Source organism: Arachis stenosperma, chromosome 7 (genome assembly GCF_014773155.1).
Source record: "Arachis stenosperma cultivar V10309 chromosome 7, arast.V10309.gnm1.PFL2, whole genome shotgun sequence".
NCBI lineage: Eukaryota > Viridiplantae > Streptophyta > Magnoliopsida > Fabales > Fabaceae > Arachis > Arachis stenosperma.
The window spans coordinates 86,252,135-86,272,716 of record NC_080383.1 but is presented as its reverse complement, the minus strand read 5'-3'; the positions used below and the strand labels follow the sequence as shown (position 1 = coordinate 86,272,716).

The following is a 20,582-nucleotide window of genomic DNA, read 5'->3' as shown; positions in this document are numbered from 1 at the left end:
AAAGCTTCTGATTCCTTTCATCCTGCTCCTTAGCTCCCGCATCTTGTGGTGAGTTCTGAAGGGAGCGTGGCCTTAGATGCTTTCTGTTATAATGCAAAAAGGAAATATCTAATTTACTTCCGCTTGTTCCTGTTCCCTCGTATGAAGGAGAAATGTTTTTGGTGTTATTGCTCTTTGACTGATTATTAGACTTTCTTGAGGAGGAATGTCCATATTTCATTGGCCTTTTTGAGAGATTAGCTACCACCACATATTTTTTTGTGTTGGGCCTATTGTTCTTGGGCCCTTGAGATTTAATATTCTTGTCCACATTTCTTAGAACCTTTCCTTTTTTCTTAACCACCTTAATCCACGCCCTAATTGCCTCCTCCTGATTAGTTGCATAATTATCTCTTAACTCCTCATGCACCTTACTAGGCGCTGACTTTGGATATCCCTAATTTTCCTCAGCAATTGAAGACTTTTCAAAAATGAAAGCATCTTGCCACTGCTCTGTCTCTGCAGAGTCAACGTGCTGGTTATCATTTTCCGGCAAAGAGAAATCTTCCTCCACCGCTTTAACGTCATTAACCTTCTTGCAATCAACTGCAACATGACCGTAACACCTGCACTTCTCACAAATCAATTCAAGATGTTCATAATCCACTTTGTAAATAACATCATCCACTTCAATCTCATCAATCACTGGCACTCCTAAATTGATGAGGATGCATGCATGGGCAAATTTTCTCCTCTCTGCCTCTTTTGTCACAACATCCACCTTAATCGGTTTGTCTACCACCGACGCAATACGTTGCATGGCCTTTTTCTGGTAATAAAGGATCTTCAGCCCATTGAAATGAACTCACACAAGAGTGGAACCAAAGGATTCTTTCACCAGATGGAACTCAAAAGACCAGGGTTTAACTGCCAAATAAAAGCTGTCGATCATCCACGGGCCTCTAAGGAGAACCTTCTCTCGATCTTCCAAAAGATCGAATTTCACCAAGAAGTAGTCATTACCAACATCCAAAATTTCATATCCTCCCTTAAGCCTCCAAATGAAGCATAGTCTATGACATAAAGCAGTGTAACTAACATGCTTGCCAAGAACTTTCACAACAATGGAGTCTTTGTAGGGTTCAGTAAGAACCTTCCTTCCTTCCTTAGAAAAGGTCACTTTAGGCTTTCTCCCATTACCTCCCTCAACCACAGCAAGACGATTCCCCTCTAGAGATTCATCAATAACCAAGGGTTTAGGTGTTGAAACCCTAACAACCTTGTCTCTAAAGGATACCTTGCTTCCGAAAGCCCCTTGCGTGGTTAGTCTCCCCCCACCCTTGCTTCCTCCTTCACCCGTCTCCTTCCCTGCACCTCTTACTTCTTGTGAATGACCTTCTGACGGTGCCTTAGCATTCTTGTGCATCCCACGTTGACCCCCTTGCGCCGCCGCCCTTTCGCCCCTGCTCACACCTTCTCTCATATGTTTCGTTTATATTTTTACTTGTGTGTAATATTTAAAAATTGATTAGATAATATATAGATTAATGTTATACTTAAAAATAAGTTTGTAACAAATATTGTACAGAACAGTAATTTAGCATTTTGTATGCCGTTTAATATAATTATTTAAGAAAATTCAAAGGCAAAAGGACATTTTATTTTTTTAGGAATATAAATTTATTAACTTTTAAGACATTATTTTTTGATATTGTAGATACACAATCATATCTTTATTTGTTGTTTTCAGTTTTCGCCTTTGGTTTTGTTTACATATTTAGTTTTTTATGTATTGTTTTTTCTCTTGTTTTTTCTCCTCTTATATGTTGTTTTGATGTTGGTTTCTTTCTTAAATATTGATTTATTTGTATTTATTAATATCTTTTTTGCTCTACATTTTTATGTTTTTTTTAGGTTGGATTTGTTTATACTCCTTTCTCCTTGAAGTTTTGACTCGTGTTATCATCATCTAATAATATTAGTATTGGTTAAATTAGTATCTATAATCCTTTTAAAGAAATATTGCTAATGTAAGAATTCTAGTTTTAATGAGCACTATAATTAATGTTTTAATGAAGAGAAAGTATGTACTCTTTATATTTGTAACTAAAAGTTATTACTATTATTATCACAGTTTAACTGTAGATGATAGTTACTTTTAACCATTACTTTTTTCATTCAATTGAGTAATGATTCGTGCTCTTTGTGTCGTTATGATGTATATATCTAATTATATATCTTTTATATTGCATAAGCTTTCGGTTAATTAGTGCCAACTATGTAAAATTGCTTACATGATACAATTACGAAAAAACAGTATTGTATAAACTTATTCTATAAGAGATATGCGACACATACAAGTCTTTTTAGCTTACAAATTTTACAAGTTGGGTCAAATCTAACAAAAATAACATTTACCCACTAGAGTGTGATAACACGTGCGACACTTCTTTTTCACATTCCTCCTTCTCCTTCTCTTCCTTCTTCTTCTTCTCTTTTTTTTTTTTTTTTGCGTTTCTCCTCCTTTTTATTTGCGTGTCTCATCTCCATAGTTGTTTTTTTATTACCGTTGTTGTTGTTGCATTTTTTTCCTCCTCCTCTTTCTATTGATTTTGCAATATTATGTATTTTTTTTCTTTGTTTAATTTTTTCTCCCAAGAAGAATTATAAGGAAACGAAATAAGAAGATGAGGAAGAAGAAGCAGTAGAAGATGAAGAGGTAGTAGAAGATGAAGCGGAAGAGTTTTGAATTATATAAAACTTATCAGAATAAAAATACACCCAAAAATTCTTAAAATACACCCAAATATCTTCTTATTACACTTAAATATCTTCGTGTTACACCCAAATTTGCTGCAAATACAAAAAAATATTTTCTCTAATGCTGCATTTTTTTTCTTCTTCTTTTTTTTCTTATTTCTTTCTTTCTTTTAGTTAAATAAATGTAAGTTCATAATCTTTCAAGTAATTTTGCAGCATTATGTATTTCTTTTTCTTCTTTGTTTGATTTTTTTATTTTTATTCTTGTTAAGAGAGTAAAACAAGAAGAAACTTGAGAAGGTAAAATAAAAAAAAAAGATGAATAAGAAAAAAAAGGATGGTAATGATGATTAAAAAAAAGAAACAATAGAAGATGAGAAGGAAGAAGAGGAAGAGTTTTGAATTATGCAAAATTTATCAAAATAAAAATACACCCAAAAATTCTTGAAATACACCCAAATATCTTCGTGTTACACCCAAATATCTTCGTACTACACTCAAATTTGTAGCAGAAAATTTTTTCTCTAATGCTATATTTTTTCTTCTAAATTGAACCACACTTTAGCCTTGGATTCAAAATAATAATCAATTTCGTCTGGTTCAATTGACAATTTGAACCTGAATTATTTATTATCTTCAACAACGAGATAACTGATGATGAAGGAGAAAGAGAAAACGAAAAGAGGAGAAGAACTTTCAATGAAAAAAGAAGGAGGAAGAGGTGGTGTTGATGACGACAATAACGAGAGAGAAAAATTAAAAAGAAGAAGAAGAAGAGGCACGGAGGAAGAAGAAGAAAAAGAGGCACGGAGAAAGAAGAAGAAGAAAGAGACACGAAAAAAAACGTGAAAAATGCGTGAATATAAATGACTTGTATGACTTGTATGAAAAAACGCTTGTATGTGGAGAATAACTCATTCTATAATAAGTTAGTATCAACTTTTTTATATAATATAACTAGATCGATATAAGTAGATGATCAATTTGGTATAATAAAATGCGCATCTTACGATATTTAAAGATATTATACTCTACTTTTGTTGACATTCTAACTTTTTTTAATACAGGAGTTATTCTTCCATTTTAAACATATTTTCAAGGATTAACTGCCAATTTAATATCCAAAAGATTTAGCTACTGATAAAAAGATTTTTAAAAAATGTTATCGATAAAACAATTTTTGAATAATTTTAAAATACGAAAAAAAGAATCAATATAATATTTTTGTAAGTAATAAAAAAAATTTTATATTTAATAAACGACTTATTTATTTGATCTAAATTTTTCTCGTAATAGTTAAATAAATAAATATTTAAAAGATACACAAAAAATTTAAAATGAAATTTGATATCTAAATTTTTTGTTTTAAAAAAATATGGTCATTCAGAATAAAATTTTCTTTTGAAAAAATTAAGTCTCTATATTATGTTAGATATAAAATATACAAGATTGAATTATATCTTAATATCTTCTTTAATTTAAGATAAATACATAGACTAAAAAAATTAAAATTACTAAATTATCCTTGTTAATTAAAAAAAATAAAAACAAAATAAATGTAACACTCACAGACCTTTACGATTAAGTCGTAAATTAAAGGTAGTGAGACATTATAACACCTAAAAGAAAAGTATATATATATAGTATTTGAAGAATAATGATATATCTAGGAGCCTATAAAAAAGTTTTTAAACAAAAAGCAGTGGTTAACCACACTCGAACCACGTTAAGATAAGCGAACCTCGTATACAGAAACGAAATATATATATACACACACACACAAGATTCTGAATAATATACATAATAATAATAACTAGTCTCGGCTCGCAAAGAAAAGACCGGCTAGAATATAATACAAACCAGAAGAGTACAAATATATCGTGTTTCTCTAAAATAAAATCTCTACGAGAAAAATATACAATACAATATTTTAAAAGCGAAAAAAGTAATGCATAACAAAATAACTTCAAAAGTAAAGTCTTCTTTGTTTCACCCACAAGTCCTGCACTCTCAACGAGATACATCATATCCTGTATCTTAAATACAAAAACTCCACGATGGCTGAGAACCCAAAGGTTCTCAGTAGGGTAATAATTTCAAATAGAGACTATATAAAATTACATGACCTGCTAGGCAATCCTAGTCTCTAAACTCACAAGTTCAAGCCTAGGGTTCAACCAATTCCAACAAGGTCATTTTGCTAAATTCTCAACTCTGTAACTATCACTAGTCTCAATTATATTTCAATATAATCTCAGGATTACTCCCAATATCCAATTATTCAGTCCAGTAATTTCAATCACAAAATAATAATTAATACAGGGTTAAATCTTCTAAAGTAATTGTACTCTTTCCATTACTAGTCTCGTCAGTACTAAATAGCCATCTCTATCAATGTTTTTAGTCTCACAAGTCTTAATAATCTCAATAGTCTTATTAGTATCAACACATTATCAATAGTCAGTCTCAACAGAATCAATCACAGACAATACACAATACAAAGTAATCACAAATAGAAAGCAGTTACATCAAGTATTATAAATAACAGTTAGACAGGACTCATCAATTAGGCAAACCAAAATATATGTGCACAACCAAACAATAGCAAACAAATGCATATGATACATGCTTGTCCTACTGTCCATAAGCTCACTTGTCGATTATAATGCCAGACCCAACACACATCCGGTAGCTAACCTGGATATGGAACACTACAACACGTAGCAAGTGAGACCTAACCACAATCCTTGCATCTTACCCGCTTGACCTGGAGCAAGTGAGACAAAGTCACGATCCTTGCATCTTACCCAAGCAGGTGTTTAACCGTTAACGCGGAGCAAGTGGGACAAACTATAATCCTTACATCTTACCCAGACAATTAATCAATGATCATTTTCATAATTCATCATAGCCCACACACACACACACACACACACACAACCGGAGAAAATCCTCAACCTTCCCAATTCGTAAGCGGGATAACACCACCATCCTCACCGTGGACGGGACGAACCACCATTCCCATGACATCATATTGCAATCATGAAATAAGTAGGTTGGAACCACCGTCTTTGTTCGGTGCAGGTGCCAAATCCATACGCAAGCGGGACGAACCCACAATCTTCCCAAATCCAAACTCCGATCGCTAAGTTATGGTCCGTCGAAGTTGGTTAAAAATATGTTTTTATCCCAATTTTTTGCATAATGTCATTTTGCACATTCTCAAGTCATTTCATTTCAAAACCACCCCAAACCATTCCTAGGCATCCTCAACCCTCATTTATCAATTCTCAATCATTTCATAACTATCCAAACCCAAACCACCACTTCCATTTCAATTAACCCTCCCATTACTCAACAAAAACATCAACCAACGCTCAAACATATTAATTCACCCAATTTAGTCAATTAGGCTTATGATCGGCTATGGGAATTGTAAAGTGTTTGATGGAGTTGGGAAGTTGAAGTTCTGAAGTGGATACGAGAGTTGTCAACGAACGATATAGTCATTGTTTTAATATCAACCTGTTCTTGTAGCCTTTGATCACCTTAATTACCGCTTCATTTTATGAACGCCTATCTTGATTTGCAGCCAATTTTGTTACCTCAAGTTTTTTTATAGTCTTGAGATCATGTGACCTTTTGCATCGAGCCTAGCTGGTATCTTCTGTTTATACCATACTTTATCCCTATATTTAAATCTTATGGTTATTCGGTATTTGAATATTTATACATATATGCTAAGATTTCTTACTTTTCTAGAAGTATCTAAAAGTACTAAGACTATGTATTGTCTTATGTATTACTTTAATTTTCGATGACAAAAATTTTTATAAGGTGGGTAGAATGTAAGACCCAAAACTTTTGAAAAGTCTTATTATGATCAAGTCTCAAATCATATAGTTATTTATAAATTTAACTTCAGAAATTATTTTATTAAAGATAATTAAAGCAAATTTTGATTAATTGAATCTGAAATAAATTAGGATTATTATCCAATTTTATAATTATTGGATTATTTTCTATATTTAAATTATAAAGTTAACAGTTATGAAATAATAGGAATTTCACATGATTTGGACAAAATAATTAATATTCTCAAATATTAATACTGCTATTTTGAAAAATAGAGAAATTAACTATATTATCTCTAATTATCGAATTTGAACATTTTATTAAAAATATTTTATAAAATTGATGAATAAATAGTATTTTCTATATATAATTAGTGTTAAATTTAATTTGGGTTTCAATTACCATATTATTTCTATTTTTATTTAAAATTACTAAATTAGTCCTAACCCTAATTGAATCCACATTTTTCCTTTTCTAAGAGCCAACTCTAGCTGCACACACAATACCCACTATTGACAATAGTAGCAGCAGCAGCCGCCACCCCTATCCTAAACACACACACACAAAATTATCTGAAGAAGGAAAGAAAGAAAATAGAAAGGAGAATGGGAAAAGGGGAAGGGGCCGCGGAGAAGGGGAAGAGGAGAGGAAGAAGGTCGCGCCGGCGTACTGGGCTGCACCACCACCACGTCGCCATCTGATCGAAGAGGAAGAAGAGCGTCACACCTGCCACGAGCTCGCCGTCGCCGTGGAGCCATTGCTGTCGAGCCGAGTCTAGAGGAGGGTTCGAGGGAGCAGCTGTCGCACGCGAGCTAGAGGAGCTCGTCATTGCCGATCTGCCATCGTTGGGTCGCGCACAGAGGACGCGCGAGAGGGAGACGCCGTGGAGCCCATCGCCGCCGCTAGTGTACCCACACCGTCGTCCTTCCCGCCGTGTAGTCGTCGCCGCCGCTTATGGCCGAGCCAGAGGGAGAGAGCTCGAGAGCAGAGGAGAGACAAAGAGACCTGAGGCTGAGCTGGGATTCAACCACCGTGCCCAGCTGTGCTAGCGTCACCGGCGCTGCCCCCATCGGAACTGCCGCCGTCAGAAAAGAGTTCAGGCTACCGCAGGTGTCGCTGCCGAAGAAGGGAGCTACGTTTCTGTGATTCTGACCGCTGGGAGTGCTTCTGTGACTTTCGAGACCACCGCTAAAGTTTTTGGCTGCTTCTGCCGTCCGCATCTATCGCCGAAAACAGCCGTTGAGTCCTCGATGTTGGTAAGCTCTAACCCTGCTTTAGCTTCTTTATCTGTTAATTTCTCCATTGCCATGAGAGTTATTGTTAAGGTTGGTTGTGCTAAGAGTTTATCGCGAGTTGCCGTCGTTCTAGTCACCGGCTGTGGCGTTGGTGTTGCCAGAACCACCTCTGATGCTACCGCTACTTGGTTCCCTCGAGTACGGAAAGCATTTTTGTTTTGAAGAGTCCTTTAATCGCTGCTTTGTTACATACGCTGAAGTTTTGCGGCGTTAATTGCTCTAAGATTGAGTTTCGGTTGTTGTATATCGCGATTAGAGTTGCTGTGGTTACTGTGAAAGTGGCTTAGAGCTGAGGTTGCGGTTGTCGGTGATTTCGGGTGAGAGAGAAGGTTCCTGTGACGCGTTTGGGTTATGGTTTTGCGTATTGAGGTAGGAGATTTTCTAAAAAGCTATTTTATATATGGAATTGTTATAAATGGATACTAGTGTGAGAATTATATACTTTTAGTGATTGTACCAGTCTTATGTATTGTTGGACTACTTTGGATTAATATGATTATATGTTTGATTGGGTTATTGTTTGGTTTTGATAAATGGATTGTTGCTGAATTGTCTCTTTAAAGTTTTGGAAATGTGTTTAATCAGTTGATAAAGATTGATCTTGCGACGACTTCTGATTATTGTTTGGTTTTGATAAATAAGTTGTTGCTGAACTGTTTCTTTGAAGTTTTAGAAATGAGTTTAATCGGTTGATAACAATTTGATTTTGAAACAGTTTTCTTGAGATATGAAAATGAGATGAATGTTGGATTTAGCTTGCTTTTGAACTGATTTTGAATTTTGGACTGTTGAAAAGGATTGTGGGATGGTTTAGTTGGGACCCGAACCGGGTGGCAAAGTCCAAGTTTTAGGGGAGGTGCTGCCGAAATTTCTATAAAAATCTTAGACTTTGTTTGAAAAGTTATTTAGAAAGGTTTGAATTTGAGAAATTGTATTATTTGATTTATTAAGAAAATATTTATGTTTTCGAGCTTAATTTATTTGAGTAAACTATATGCCTTGAGTTCGATTTATTTAGAAATGAATTATTTTACCATTTGAATCATTGAAGAAAAGTATTATGTTTTAATATTGGTTTTAATATAAAAAGGACTTTTGCTTTTGGTTAGACATAAAGGTTTCGTTCAGAGGAGCTTTTAGTGATTTTAAAGAAAATTGGACTTTGACTAAATAATTGCGTTTGTGACCTTTTGGAAGAAGTCAGAGAATTAGTTTTAAGGAGGAACCTGAAAGTGGTTTTAATTTAAATGAATCGGTTCCGTTTCAAGTGAATTTTGGCTTTGGATTGGGTTGAGACTTGTGACTTTATATGATCCGGTTTTATAATAAACTCTGTTTTTATTTGCTAAAACCAAGGATCTATGATTTTAGGAATTTCAATGAATTTTTAAGAAATTGAGATAGGTTGTCCTTTCCTAAAGTTTTGAGACTCGGTTGAGAAATTTTATCATCAAATCCTATATTAGGATGAATGATTTTGAATCCTTCAAAGGAGATTTTAATTTGGCCTGGTTTTGGAATTTTGGAAATATGATGCTGAGGGTGACTTTGTTTTAGAAAAGAGAAAGTTACATTTGAAAAAAAGTGGCTATGAGCCTGAAAAGTTTTGTGAAATGGGAATTTTAAAGCCAAGGCTGGAAAGAATTGATTTTTAATTTCAAAGTAAATTGAATTAAGGAAAAGTGAATTATGGCTTGAATGATGAGAATTTGATTATGTTGGATGGTGGAAGTGCTATTTTGTTATAAGCCAGACTGCCTGTGTATGATAATGAATTATGGCTAATTGTGGAATATGTTATGAGCCAGAGGGTTGACAATGAATCATGAATTTAAGCCGGAAGGTTGAGATAAATGTTGATTTATGGCTGAGAATAAATACATATATGCTGAGTTATTGATATTGTGATTGTCGCACTTCCAATTATCTGAGATACGAGTTTCCCTGGGTAGAAGCAGTGGCTAGCCACAACGTGCTCTAGGTTGAGACTCGATACTCTGCTGACCCTATGTCGTAAGTGTGGCTGGATACTGTGAAAGTTCCGGATGAGCTCGTCCCCGTGAATATACACCAGTGAGGGTGTTGGATATGAATTATGATTTATGATTGTGAATAACTCGAGTTGGAGATGCACGACAGAGGGATAGTCCAATAGTTAGCTACCAAGACAGGCATGCATCATATGCATCTATGTGACATTGTTTGGGTTTGCATATTGTACTTGGTTTTCCTTTGTGATTACTTGTGATTAACTGCTAATTGTTTTACTTGTAGTAACTGTTTGTTTGTACTTGGACCTCCCTATTTGTGTTTATGACTAAGACTCTGTTGGACTATGGTGATTGGTTGTTGTTTGGGTTGTTTGGGCCTAAAGTCGTGGTTGATCATGAGGTGGGCCGAAGGCCATGTCTGGTTGATGTTCTGGTTTGGAAAAGTATGAATGACTAATTTGGTTCAGCATAGATAGACCTTCTCAAAGGCTTTTGAATATTATTTTAAATGAACAGTTTTCTTTTTCAGAAAAGATTTTAGATTTTTCTTGATAGTAAACATTTGCTTTTGAAAAGATGCATAAGGCGGTTAGTAATCACTGAATTGATTTTATCTCGCGTATCCTATTATAGTAATTCTCAAAAATCCTCTACTAAGAACCCTTTCGAGGATGATGTTCTCACCCCCCTACAAATTTCCCTTTTCAGGATATGGACGCTGAAGTCACGAAGAGTTTACCTAGTTGTTGTCGTGATGTTTTGTATTGCTTTAGTTATTGATTATTGTTCCCTCGCCTTTATTTTTATACATTCTGTAAGAGGGATAGGAATTGTATTGGTTGATGCTTGTAAAACTATTTAATATATATATATACATATGTATGTACTCTTTGTGAGTTTTTGTAAGTTGTATTGTATGTATGGATGTACGTTTCATAACAAATGTATTTTGGAACGGTATTGCGGTTTAAAGTTTTAAACAGGCGCATATTTTAGTAATTAAATAGTATAAGAGTCATCGTAATATCCGAGCCATCAGAGTGGTGTAGCCAGAAGCGTGACTTGTGATAGTTAGGGTGTTACACCATGAGGTGACGAGAGGAGTCCGCACGAGCACAGGGTTCAACAAGCCAAGACAGAGGAGGCAGAGGTACAGACGGTGGAGGAAGCAGATACTGGCGGCGTAGAGATGACGTAGGGGAATCGACAAGAGGAGTGATGACTTTCATTGGTTATCGTTGTTTTGTGACCGCTGTGGTGAGTGTCCTAGTGAGGCAAGGAGGAGGGAGAATATGGAGAGTGAATAGGTGAGGCTGAGGAATGAAACGTGATAGGTCAGAGGGTGGGTAAGGGAAATTGGCATTTTTGTTTAATCAATTTCTTGTGTTGGTTGCAGGTGATAGAAGACGACAAGGTTGTGGTGGTCCTAGCAGCAGCAACAACGCAGCAGCCTCAAGTCTGATTCTTTGATGGTGGTCTTGGGTACCGGGACGACGATGATGCTTCTTCAACTAGGAGATGAGAAAAACTGAATAAGGATAAACTTGAAATTATTAATTTAAATTGAGAGTATTTTCAAAAGAAATTATTAGTTAAATTTCAATTCTCATCCTAGAAATTTTAGTCTCTGTATCCCGACTTTTTGAAGGTACTAAAGAGACTAAAATTTTGTCTCAGGACTAAAATTTTAATTTTAATCTCTGACCACCAAATATAATACTAAGTCTCAATCCCTTAATGCCAATCCTAATACCCCGCACCAAATGTTACCTAAGTATTCTGGCCTAACAAAATTATGTGTAAATATTATTTTCTCATGAACAAAATTTTGTTACTTATTTCATTTATCCTGTAAACCAAATATGTGTATATTCAATGTCAGATCTTGAAAAAAATTTTCGAGAGCCAAATATATAACTAAGTATGTAAATTATGTAAAAAGTGTTTATATTTAAACTAAATATGTCAATTTTTATATTTTTCAATCATTATAAATTCATAATTATAGGATTGTTTAAAATCTAACATTTATTTTTATTTAATTCTATGATACCACTTATTTTGTTGTGCAACATATTTTAACAATGAGATAGAATATTAAAAACTTAAACTTATTTCAATAAAACTTATATATATTACTTATCTAATAAATAATATGAAAATATTTTATCTTTTTTATAGTTTAGTTGAAAAATAATTTTATATTATAAAATATTAAAATAGTATAAAATTATTTGTTTATATTATTTATTATTTCATAGTTGGATTTTATTTAGTGAAATTTTTATAATTTAAAATAGTTAGTTTGTCTTTCTAATGATAAACTTAAGAAATATTTGCTATAATTATAATATAAAATAAATATATAAATAAATGAAAATAGAAAAAAGGAGATCTGATGACATTGAAAGAAGAAAAAACATGAAGAAATAGTTGTAACAAAAATTGAATTTATATTATAGAGCAGGCTAAAAGTTTTTATTATGGAAGAGGAGTGTGTGCAATCCAATTCTATTGGCTTTGTATGTGTGTGTTTGTTTTGGTATGAAAATATGTAATCAGTAAGCCTGATTACTTTATAAGGAGATTTTATGAAAATTTTTTAATATCAAATTGGAATGTCTATTTTGTTTTTTGTGATTTTTTTTCGAAGTTCACAAATTAGAGGGTCCAAAAAATCAAAGAGTCTGATTTTCGCTCCCAAAAAAATTAGAGAATCTAATTCTACATTTTAAATCAAACAGTGCCATATTTAAAATTAACACCCTTATAATCCATTATCATGAAAAATATTGTTCTCACCCCAATATAAAAAATAATTTGCATCATACAACGTTGTGTAAGACTTACAAGAAGAATAAAAACTAACTCAATAATATTTATACATTTTGAAACAAGTGATAATGGTTTTTTTTTATAGAATATTTAAGGAGTCATGGCCAGGTCCATTGTCCCGATAAAAGCTCTGCTTCTGTATATATTTATCACGTTAATTGTGTGGCTGATTTTTTTCGTATGAATATTATTTGTGTGTTATGCATATGGATGTGGGTTGTGTTGTATATTGATGTGGCGGCTGCTTTTTTTTTTTTAAATTTGCAGAGAAGAAATTGACCATCCAATTTCTTTGGCACTGAAGATGGATATAAGTCAAACGGTTCGATTTGTTTGGAGGAAGAAAATTTTAAATTTTATAGTACTCAAATCGGTAGGTCAAATTTTATTGTTTTAATTTTTTTATTTTGACAAAGACCAAATCGAATCAGCTGATTTATAATGTTAAAAAAAATTTAAATGATGAAATGTAATCGGACTATCCGAATTTGTATGGTTATATATAAACCCCACCCTAACCCACTTGGTAGAACTCTTCTTCTTCTTCTTCTTCGTCTCTCTTCAATTGTTTAAAACTCTCCTCCTCTATCATACTCTCTTATGTTGTTTCAAAGAATTACAATGAGCTAGAGTGTCTTAAATGTGAGTAAAAAAAATAATGGATGATAGAGTTATGTTAAAAGTATATTATTTTGGTCAGATTTTGTTATAAATATCTGAACGAATGAAATTTATATGTGAAAATGCTTGGATATTGTTATTCCATTCAGACTCTTACCTGAAGAATTAAAAGATGTAATTTGTGAGAAGATAGATTCATATATATCAAGGAGAGTGCCATGTATTTTATACAAGTATTCTATATCAGTATTTGGTGGATTCGTTTAATTTCAAACCAAATATATAACTAATGAAGCGAGCATGCAAAAGATGTTTTTAATGTATATTGAAACTTGCTTTTAGATGTCGTTCATTGAGTTGTATGTTGAGTTCAAACAATCTGAAGCTGACCGACATATCAAATGGGAAGATTACAATAATGATAGCGAGGAGAAGTTTGAAAGCAACTATGAGTTCATTGATCCAATTAGATACGAAGATCAAGCTGATGACACTATGGGGCAGATGTCGCGGATATGGCAAATGCATTAGCAAACCAACATCCGTTTGAGGAGCCATCTTTCATGCCCGCGTTGGATTTGGAGTCCATACATGCACCAAAATTTTCTGAATATAATGCAGGTATGTAATTTGGATATTTGTATGAGAGATTAAAATTTTTTTATTCTTTAGGTTGTAGATCGATTAATTACTTATATGACATGTGGAAATATAACTAATTAGCATTTATTTACGTATTTATTTGGTTAAATTTAAGATAATTACCTTACTAAGTTTGAATAATTTTCTAGTTATATTTGAGGTAATTACTTGATTAGGAATAATGTATATATTTATATTTATTTATTAAATATTTATACTGTATGCTTTTTATTTATTTTAGAAATATAATTCATAAATATTTATTTATGATTGATTATTTATAAATAGATTTAAATTTTAATTTTACTTATTTAATACTGATTTATTAAATATTTATTTCGTGGTGTTGTTGTAGCAGAATTTTCTGTTGTGGTAGATGGTGAATTTGCCGTGGGAATGGAATTCAGTTACAAAGAAGCTGTCATTATGGCAATGAAAGATTATACCATCCACAGAAGTGTAGATTACCAGGTGTATGAGTCAAAATCGATGACATTTTATGTCAAATGTATACAATACGTCATAGGCTATGATTCGCTAATCAGGGTTAGCATGATTCGTAGAAAGTACTGTTGGGTTATAAGGAGGTACAATAGTAGTCACATTTGTACCAGAGCTATCTTTTCTCAAGACCATTCGAAGCTGGATTCCGACACAATTACAGAAGAAATAAAGCCATTGGTAGAGGCTGTAACACCCTCACTACCAGAATGTCACGCTTCCGGCTGCGCCACTCTGATAGCAAGAAGTATTACGACTACTTTACGTACTAAATATTAAAATAGGAGCCTGTGACTCAACACCGTATCGCTAATTTCTTTGAAAACCAGAAACAAATACTTTATCTTAAAAAAAAAACAAGCAGGCATAGATTCATATACAAGACTTCTTACATAATATCTTTTAATATAATATATATAAATCATACAACTCCTATCCCGCTTGCAAAAATTGTAATAACAAAGACGAGGGAAGAAAATAATCTAATTAATACAACATATAAAACTAAACGGAGTTTAACTCTTCTTAATGCTTCTTCATCCGGTTCCTGAAAAGGTAAAGCTGTAGGGGGGTGAGAACCTAACCACTCGGCCTCACCACGGAGTTTCAAAGTTGTCATAAGAAGATATTTCAATAAGAAAAACTGCTTTCAAATTCAGTGATTATCATTGCCTTGTGAATCCTTTTAAAATCCAATAGCTAATCGTTCAAAACCTTTTCAAAGAAACAATGTTCAATATTTTCAGAAATCCAAGGTCTTTCTTTTCTCATAAGCAAATCTCAATCAGAAACCAACCACGCAATCAAACCACATAATCATTAATTCAGCACCAAAGTCCATTCTCAAATGTAACATGTCAGGACAAACACAGGCAAGACAGACAAGTAAAACACAAGTAGGAAACAGTTACAGCAAATAGTTCAAGTAGCAGTTAGGAACAGTTTAGCAATTAGGCAAACCAAAAACAAGTTCAAACCCAAGCAAAGCATACAAATGCATATGATGCATGCCTGTCCTATGGCTAATGAGGCTCATCTGTCGGTTATCCAGCCAACCCGACAAGTCTGAATTGTCCTTAGACTGTCCCCCGACGTGCATCCCCAAGAGTCTATGCATAGCTTTTTCTCAAATAATCAATATTGCTCAATGGGGGTAACATTCCCGGGAATTTATATAGTGCCCGGTCACACTTAAGTCGTAGGGTCAACAGAGTATCGAGTTTTCAACCTGATACACGTGGTGGCAAGCCACGGTACTTAATCCAGGGAACCTCGTATCTCAAATATTTCAAATTCATAAGCCACATATCTCAACATTCTCAACATCATAATCATTCATCAATCCAAACCTCATTTCCAAATTCATTCAAAAGCCATATTTCGAAGAAAAATCCTCATCAATCCTCTTTCCATTCCGTTCATTAGCAGTCTCAATTCCAAAACATAATTCTTTCTTTGATAAATAGATTATTCTTAAAACATATAATGTTTAAAAACAAATCTTTAGTTAATTACTTCAAATAAAACTTCCAATTTTATAAAATTTCGGCAGCATCTCCTCTAAAACTCGGACTTTGCCACCCTGTTCGGGTCCCATCCAAACATTTCTCAAATTTTTTCCAAACCTCAATCATTTTTCAAGATTCAGCTAGTTCCAATATCAAATTATTTCCAAAGCAAATCAGTGCCCATAATAAATCTCTCTTTAAAATCAAAACAGCTCAAATACTAAATCATTTATAAAGTCACCAACACAAAATTAAACCATTTCCAAAGTTAATCCAGTTTCATATTCCAAATCATTTCCAAAACCAATTCCTTTACATTATCAAAAATAGCTTCAAAACCAAGAAAAGCCATTTTTCATAATAATCAACTAAATAACCTTTCCAACTAATTTCTTTTCAGCAATCAAGCAATCAAGCAATCAGTCATTCAGTCCAACAAACAACCACATTTAGAAGACAATCATAATCACAGACATATGTTCTTTGACATTAATATCTAGTTATCACAACTTTGTAATATAAATTAGGTTTTAAGAAAAACTCCTACCTCGATTTAGTCAAAGCTCAGTAGTTAGACTCATCAATTCCTCTTTTATTTATTTTCAATTTTACAGCAGCGGCAGCAACCTTGTTTATTTTCAGACAATATCAATAGCGGCATCAAGAATCGCGGTAACAACACTTTTCTGACATAAATTGGAATTTAAAGCGAAATTAATATTGAGCGGAATAGAACGAAATTAGTAATGAAACACTTACGATAAATTGAAACAGAATCAAATAACCTCACCACGAGAAACAAAGCAGCAGTGACCCTCTAAACCGATCAGGCGGCAGCTCCGACACTCCCCAAAGCTTCGGTGGTTCAATAACAACCTTAATTTTGACACGCAAATACTGGAACCCAAACCTACGGTACCAGCATCTCAGAATCTCCAACAGGTTGCAACAGAATATTGATTTCAATAAGTTTCAGAAACAAAGTGCTTACCAAGAAGACAGGGGTTCCAGCGGCAGTTTCCAACATACACAGGCTTCAAAGGCGGTTTTCGGTGGCAGCAGCGCTCTCCGGCGGCAGAGGTGCGGCCAGAAGTCGCAGCCAGAAGCTTCGGAGGCGGCGGATTTGATGAGGATGGCCGGTGATAGGAGCGGCAACTGTGCGCGGTGGCTGGACAGGTCCCGATCCTCCCTTCCTCCTGGATCTCTCTCCTCTGCCTCACCCATGGATGACGGCGCTGACAGCTGCAGCAACGGCGACGGACTTCGTGGCGGGGACGGTGGCTGTGACAGGAAAGGCGAGCAGCGGCGATGAAGGCGCGGCGGTTCCAAGCCTGCGACCTCCCTTCACTCGCGAGCCATCTCTCTTCGCGATCTCAACGGCGACGGCGAGCAGAAGCGGCAGCCTCCTGGACGGCGGCGGCGGCGCGAGCAACAGAACGCAGCGGCAGCGGCGGTCCGCGATGATGGCGCGACACCTCCACCGGCGCTCCCCTCTCTCGGGTCTCACTCTCTTCCCCCCTTCCCTGATCAACTTCCCCCATTTCTCTCTTCCTTTTCTTTTCTTTTCTATTCCTGAAGTGGGTTTGGGTTATTTTGGGGAAAGGGTATGGCGGCTAGGGTTAAGGAAATTAGGGTTTAGGTTGTGTTTTGGGAATTTGGGGTTTTGATTTGGGAATTTGGATTTTTGTGATAAAATTGGGAATTTTTGGGTTAATATAAAATCTAATTAAATCTCTAAAATTACTCTAAACTATTATTTATTGTATCAAAATACTAATTGATTTGAAATCAAATACTCTAATTGATATTATAAGGTAATATAATTAATTTTCTTTATTTATAAAAATATTAATATTAAATTCCAAAATCTCAATTATTTAAACCAAGCCATATATAAAAATCTTATTATTTTATATTTGCTAAACTTTATTATTCAAATATAGAAAATAATTCAATAATTATAAAATCAGATAAAACCTTAAATTATTTTAAACTCAATTAATCAAAATTTGCTTTAATTTATCTTTAATAAAATAAATTGAAGTTATTTAATAATAATATTTATTTATTTATTTATTTATTTTTTTCGAAAATTCTGGGTCTTACAGAGGCTGATCCCTTTATAAATGTGAAAGCAGTCATTGTAGAAGTACAGTTGAAGTTTAATTACACTATCAGTTCTCGCAAAGCATGGTTAGCAAAACAAAAGTCAGTGAAAAATTTTTTTGGAGGTTGGGAAGCAAAGTACGAAGCTTTGCCCATATGGTTTGAGGCCATGTGTCACAAGGAGCCATCAGCAGCCATCCATTTTGAAATTATGCCTGCATACCGGGTGGGGCACGAAACTGGCTCCGCACGTTTCGCACAGATAGACCGGCAAGTATACCGGGTCGTTCAAGTAATACCTCAGGTGAGTAAGGATAGATCCCACAGATATTGTTGGTTTGAGCAAACAATGGTTATCTTACAGATCTTAGTCAGACAGATAGAAAATATAGTTGTCACGAGAAAACGCATAAAACAGATAAATAAATAAAACGTTACTAGATAGGTGTAAAATCAATGTGTATGAGAACAGTTGAGGCTTCGGAGATGCTTCTTCCTTCTGGATCAACTTTTCTCACCATCTACTCCAACTTCTGATTGATTCATTCCATGGCTGGCTGTATATGATTAATACCGGGTCAGCGGTCATTAATCTCCTCTACTTTAGATCAAACGCCGGGTCAGTAGTCATCCAATCTGAATGGGGGTGAAGCTCTAACAGTCCATTTCCTTGGTGATCCTACTCAAAACGCCACAGACAAGGTCGGATCTTCCGGATCAGAGAATGCTGCTTCTTGGGTTCTAGCCTATACTAAAAAAGGCCCTAATTGCCCCGCACCTCGGCTGAAGTGATGTCTCAAGAAGTCTCCAATGAAGCCTTGGATTAGCCATCTAAGAGATGTATAATCAAGCTTGTGGTTCAGTACTATCCCGTCAAGGACTCGTAAGAACCCATGTGGAATTAGGATGACGGTCAAGTTACACTCCCAACCCATTAGGATGAAGAACGAAGATACATCTTAGAATAGAATCAAGCATAAATTGAAGTGGAATAGTGATATTATTAATTCATAAGAATCAGCAGAGTTCCTAACCTTAACCTTAAGAGGTTAGTGACTCATAGCTTACAAAAGGTAATGTAAAACGTAAAAGTGGGTAAGAGTCCTCTAACAAGGGTGAACTCTTGTCTATATATACTAATCTGCTAACTAAGAATTACAAAAATAAGATAAACTAGTTTTGTAGTGCAAATATTCACTTTCCAGACCCACTTGGTGAGTGTTTGGGCTGAGACAAGGGTGTCTCCACGTGCTGGGACTCCTTAGGAGTGTTGAACACTGTCTTGGAACTCCCTTTTGGGCGTTGGACGCCAGCTGCTCCCTTTTGGGCGTCCAACGCCAGGAATATGGTAGGTGGCTGGCGTTGAATGCCAGTTTTGGGTCTTCATTTCCAAAGCAAAGTATGGACTATTATATATTTCTGAAAATCTTTGGATGTTAGCTTTCCAGATCCGTTAAGAGCGCGCTATTTGGACTTCTGTAGCTCCAGAAAAGCTCCTTTGAGTGCATGGAGGTCAGATTCTGACAGCATCTACAGTCCTTTCTCTGTCTCTGAATCAGACTTTTGCTCAAGCTCCTCAATTTCAGCCAAAAAATACACAAACTCAAAGTAGAATCCAAAAATATAAATTTTGCACTAAAACCTATGAAAACAAAATAAAACTTAAACAAAACACAATGAAAACTATATGAAAATGATGCCAAAAAGCGTATAAAATATCCGCTCATCACTAGGGCGATGACTTGGTAACTGATATCCGGATATTACATCGAGTCTTCTAAAGTTATTACCCTTTCATTAGAACATTCAAACATCGCAAACCACTTATCCAGGTAGATGAGACTCACTTATATGAAAAATATATGGGTTATCTGTTGGTTAGAGTTTCACAGGATGGTCAAAACAATATTGTGCCTATTGCATTTGCCATTGTGGAGGGAGATACTTCTGATACGTGGCACTTTTTTCTTAGTAACTTACGACAATATGTGCCGACCCGGAATGGTGCGAGATTTATCTCTGGCCAATATAACTCCATTAGTTCAGTTATTGCCCGTAGTAACAAAGTTTGGTCGCCTCCTAGAGCATTTCACATGTTTTGTATAAGGCATATATAATCGAACTTCTTGAGGAAGTTCAAGGTACCATACCTGCAAAAGTTTATCGTTAACATAGGTAAATTTGAATATATTGAGGTTTGTTATAGTTAGAGTTACCATTATTATGAGGTGAATGATATGGTTATGAAGAATTTTACTTTTTAAGGTGATGAAAGTGACGTGGATAGTATTGTTTCGTGACCTATGTCTTTGGCATAGTTTTCCCAAAGACATTGACTGAGTAGAGTTAGTAGTGTCTCTGGAGTTGTCCCGTTTCATGACATAATTAGCTCAATGCAAATTAACTCTAATGAAAGTGATCTGTTTGTTGGGCTTTTTTGTTATCACATCAAAGTAGTTCGCAAAATTTTCACGGCCTCAAGGAGAGAA

General features: G+C 34.7%; 1 protein-coding gene across 1 annotated transcript; it reads left to right on the top strand.

Moving 5' to 3' along the window:
- Positions 1-7,647: 7,647 nt before the first annotated feature.
- Positions 7,648-11,726, top strand: LOC130940384 (uncharacterized). The gene is made up of 4 exons (XM_057868503.1): positions 7,648-8,027; positions 8,146-8,258; positions 10,589-11,187; positions 11,277-11,726. The coding sequence occupies exons 1-3, from the start codon at positions 7,845-7,847 to the stop codon at positions 10,740-10,742; spliced, it is 450 nt and encodes a 149-aa protein (XP_057724486.1). The 5' UTR covers positions 7,648-7,844; the 3' UTR covers positions 10,743-11,187; positions 11,277-11,726.
- The last annotated feature ends 8,856 nt before the right edge of the window (positions 11,727-20,582 follow it).

Bases quoted from the DNA above. Each gene is read 5' to 3' on its own strand.
- LOC130940384 (XM_057868503.1), top strand. From the start codon at position 7,845: ATGTTGGTAAGCTCTAACCCTGCTTTAGCTTCTTTATCTGTTAATTTC. The intron at 8,028-8,145 runs GTACGGAAAGCA...TATCGCGATTAG, and splicing joins CCGCTACTTGGTTCCCTCGA to AGTTGCTGTGGTTACTGTGA. The intron at 8,259-10,588 runs GTAGGAGATTTT...TTCCCTTTTCAG, and splicing joins TTATGGTTTTGCGTATTGAG to GATATGGACGCTGAAGTCAC.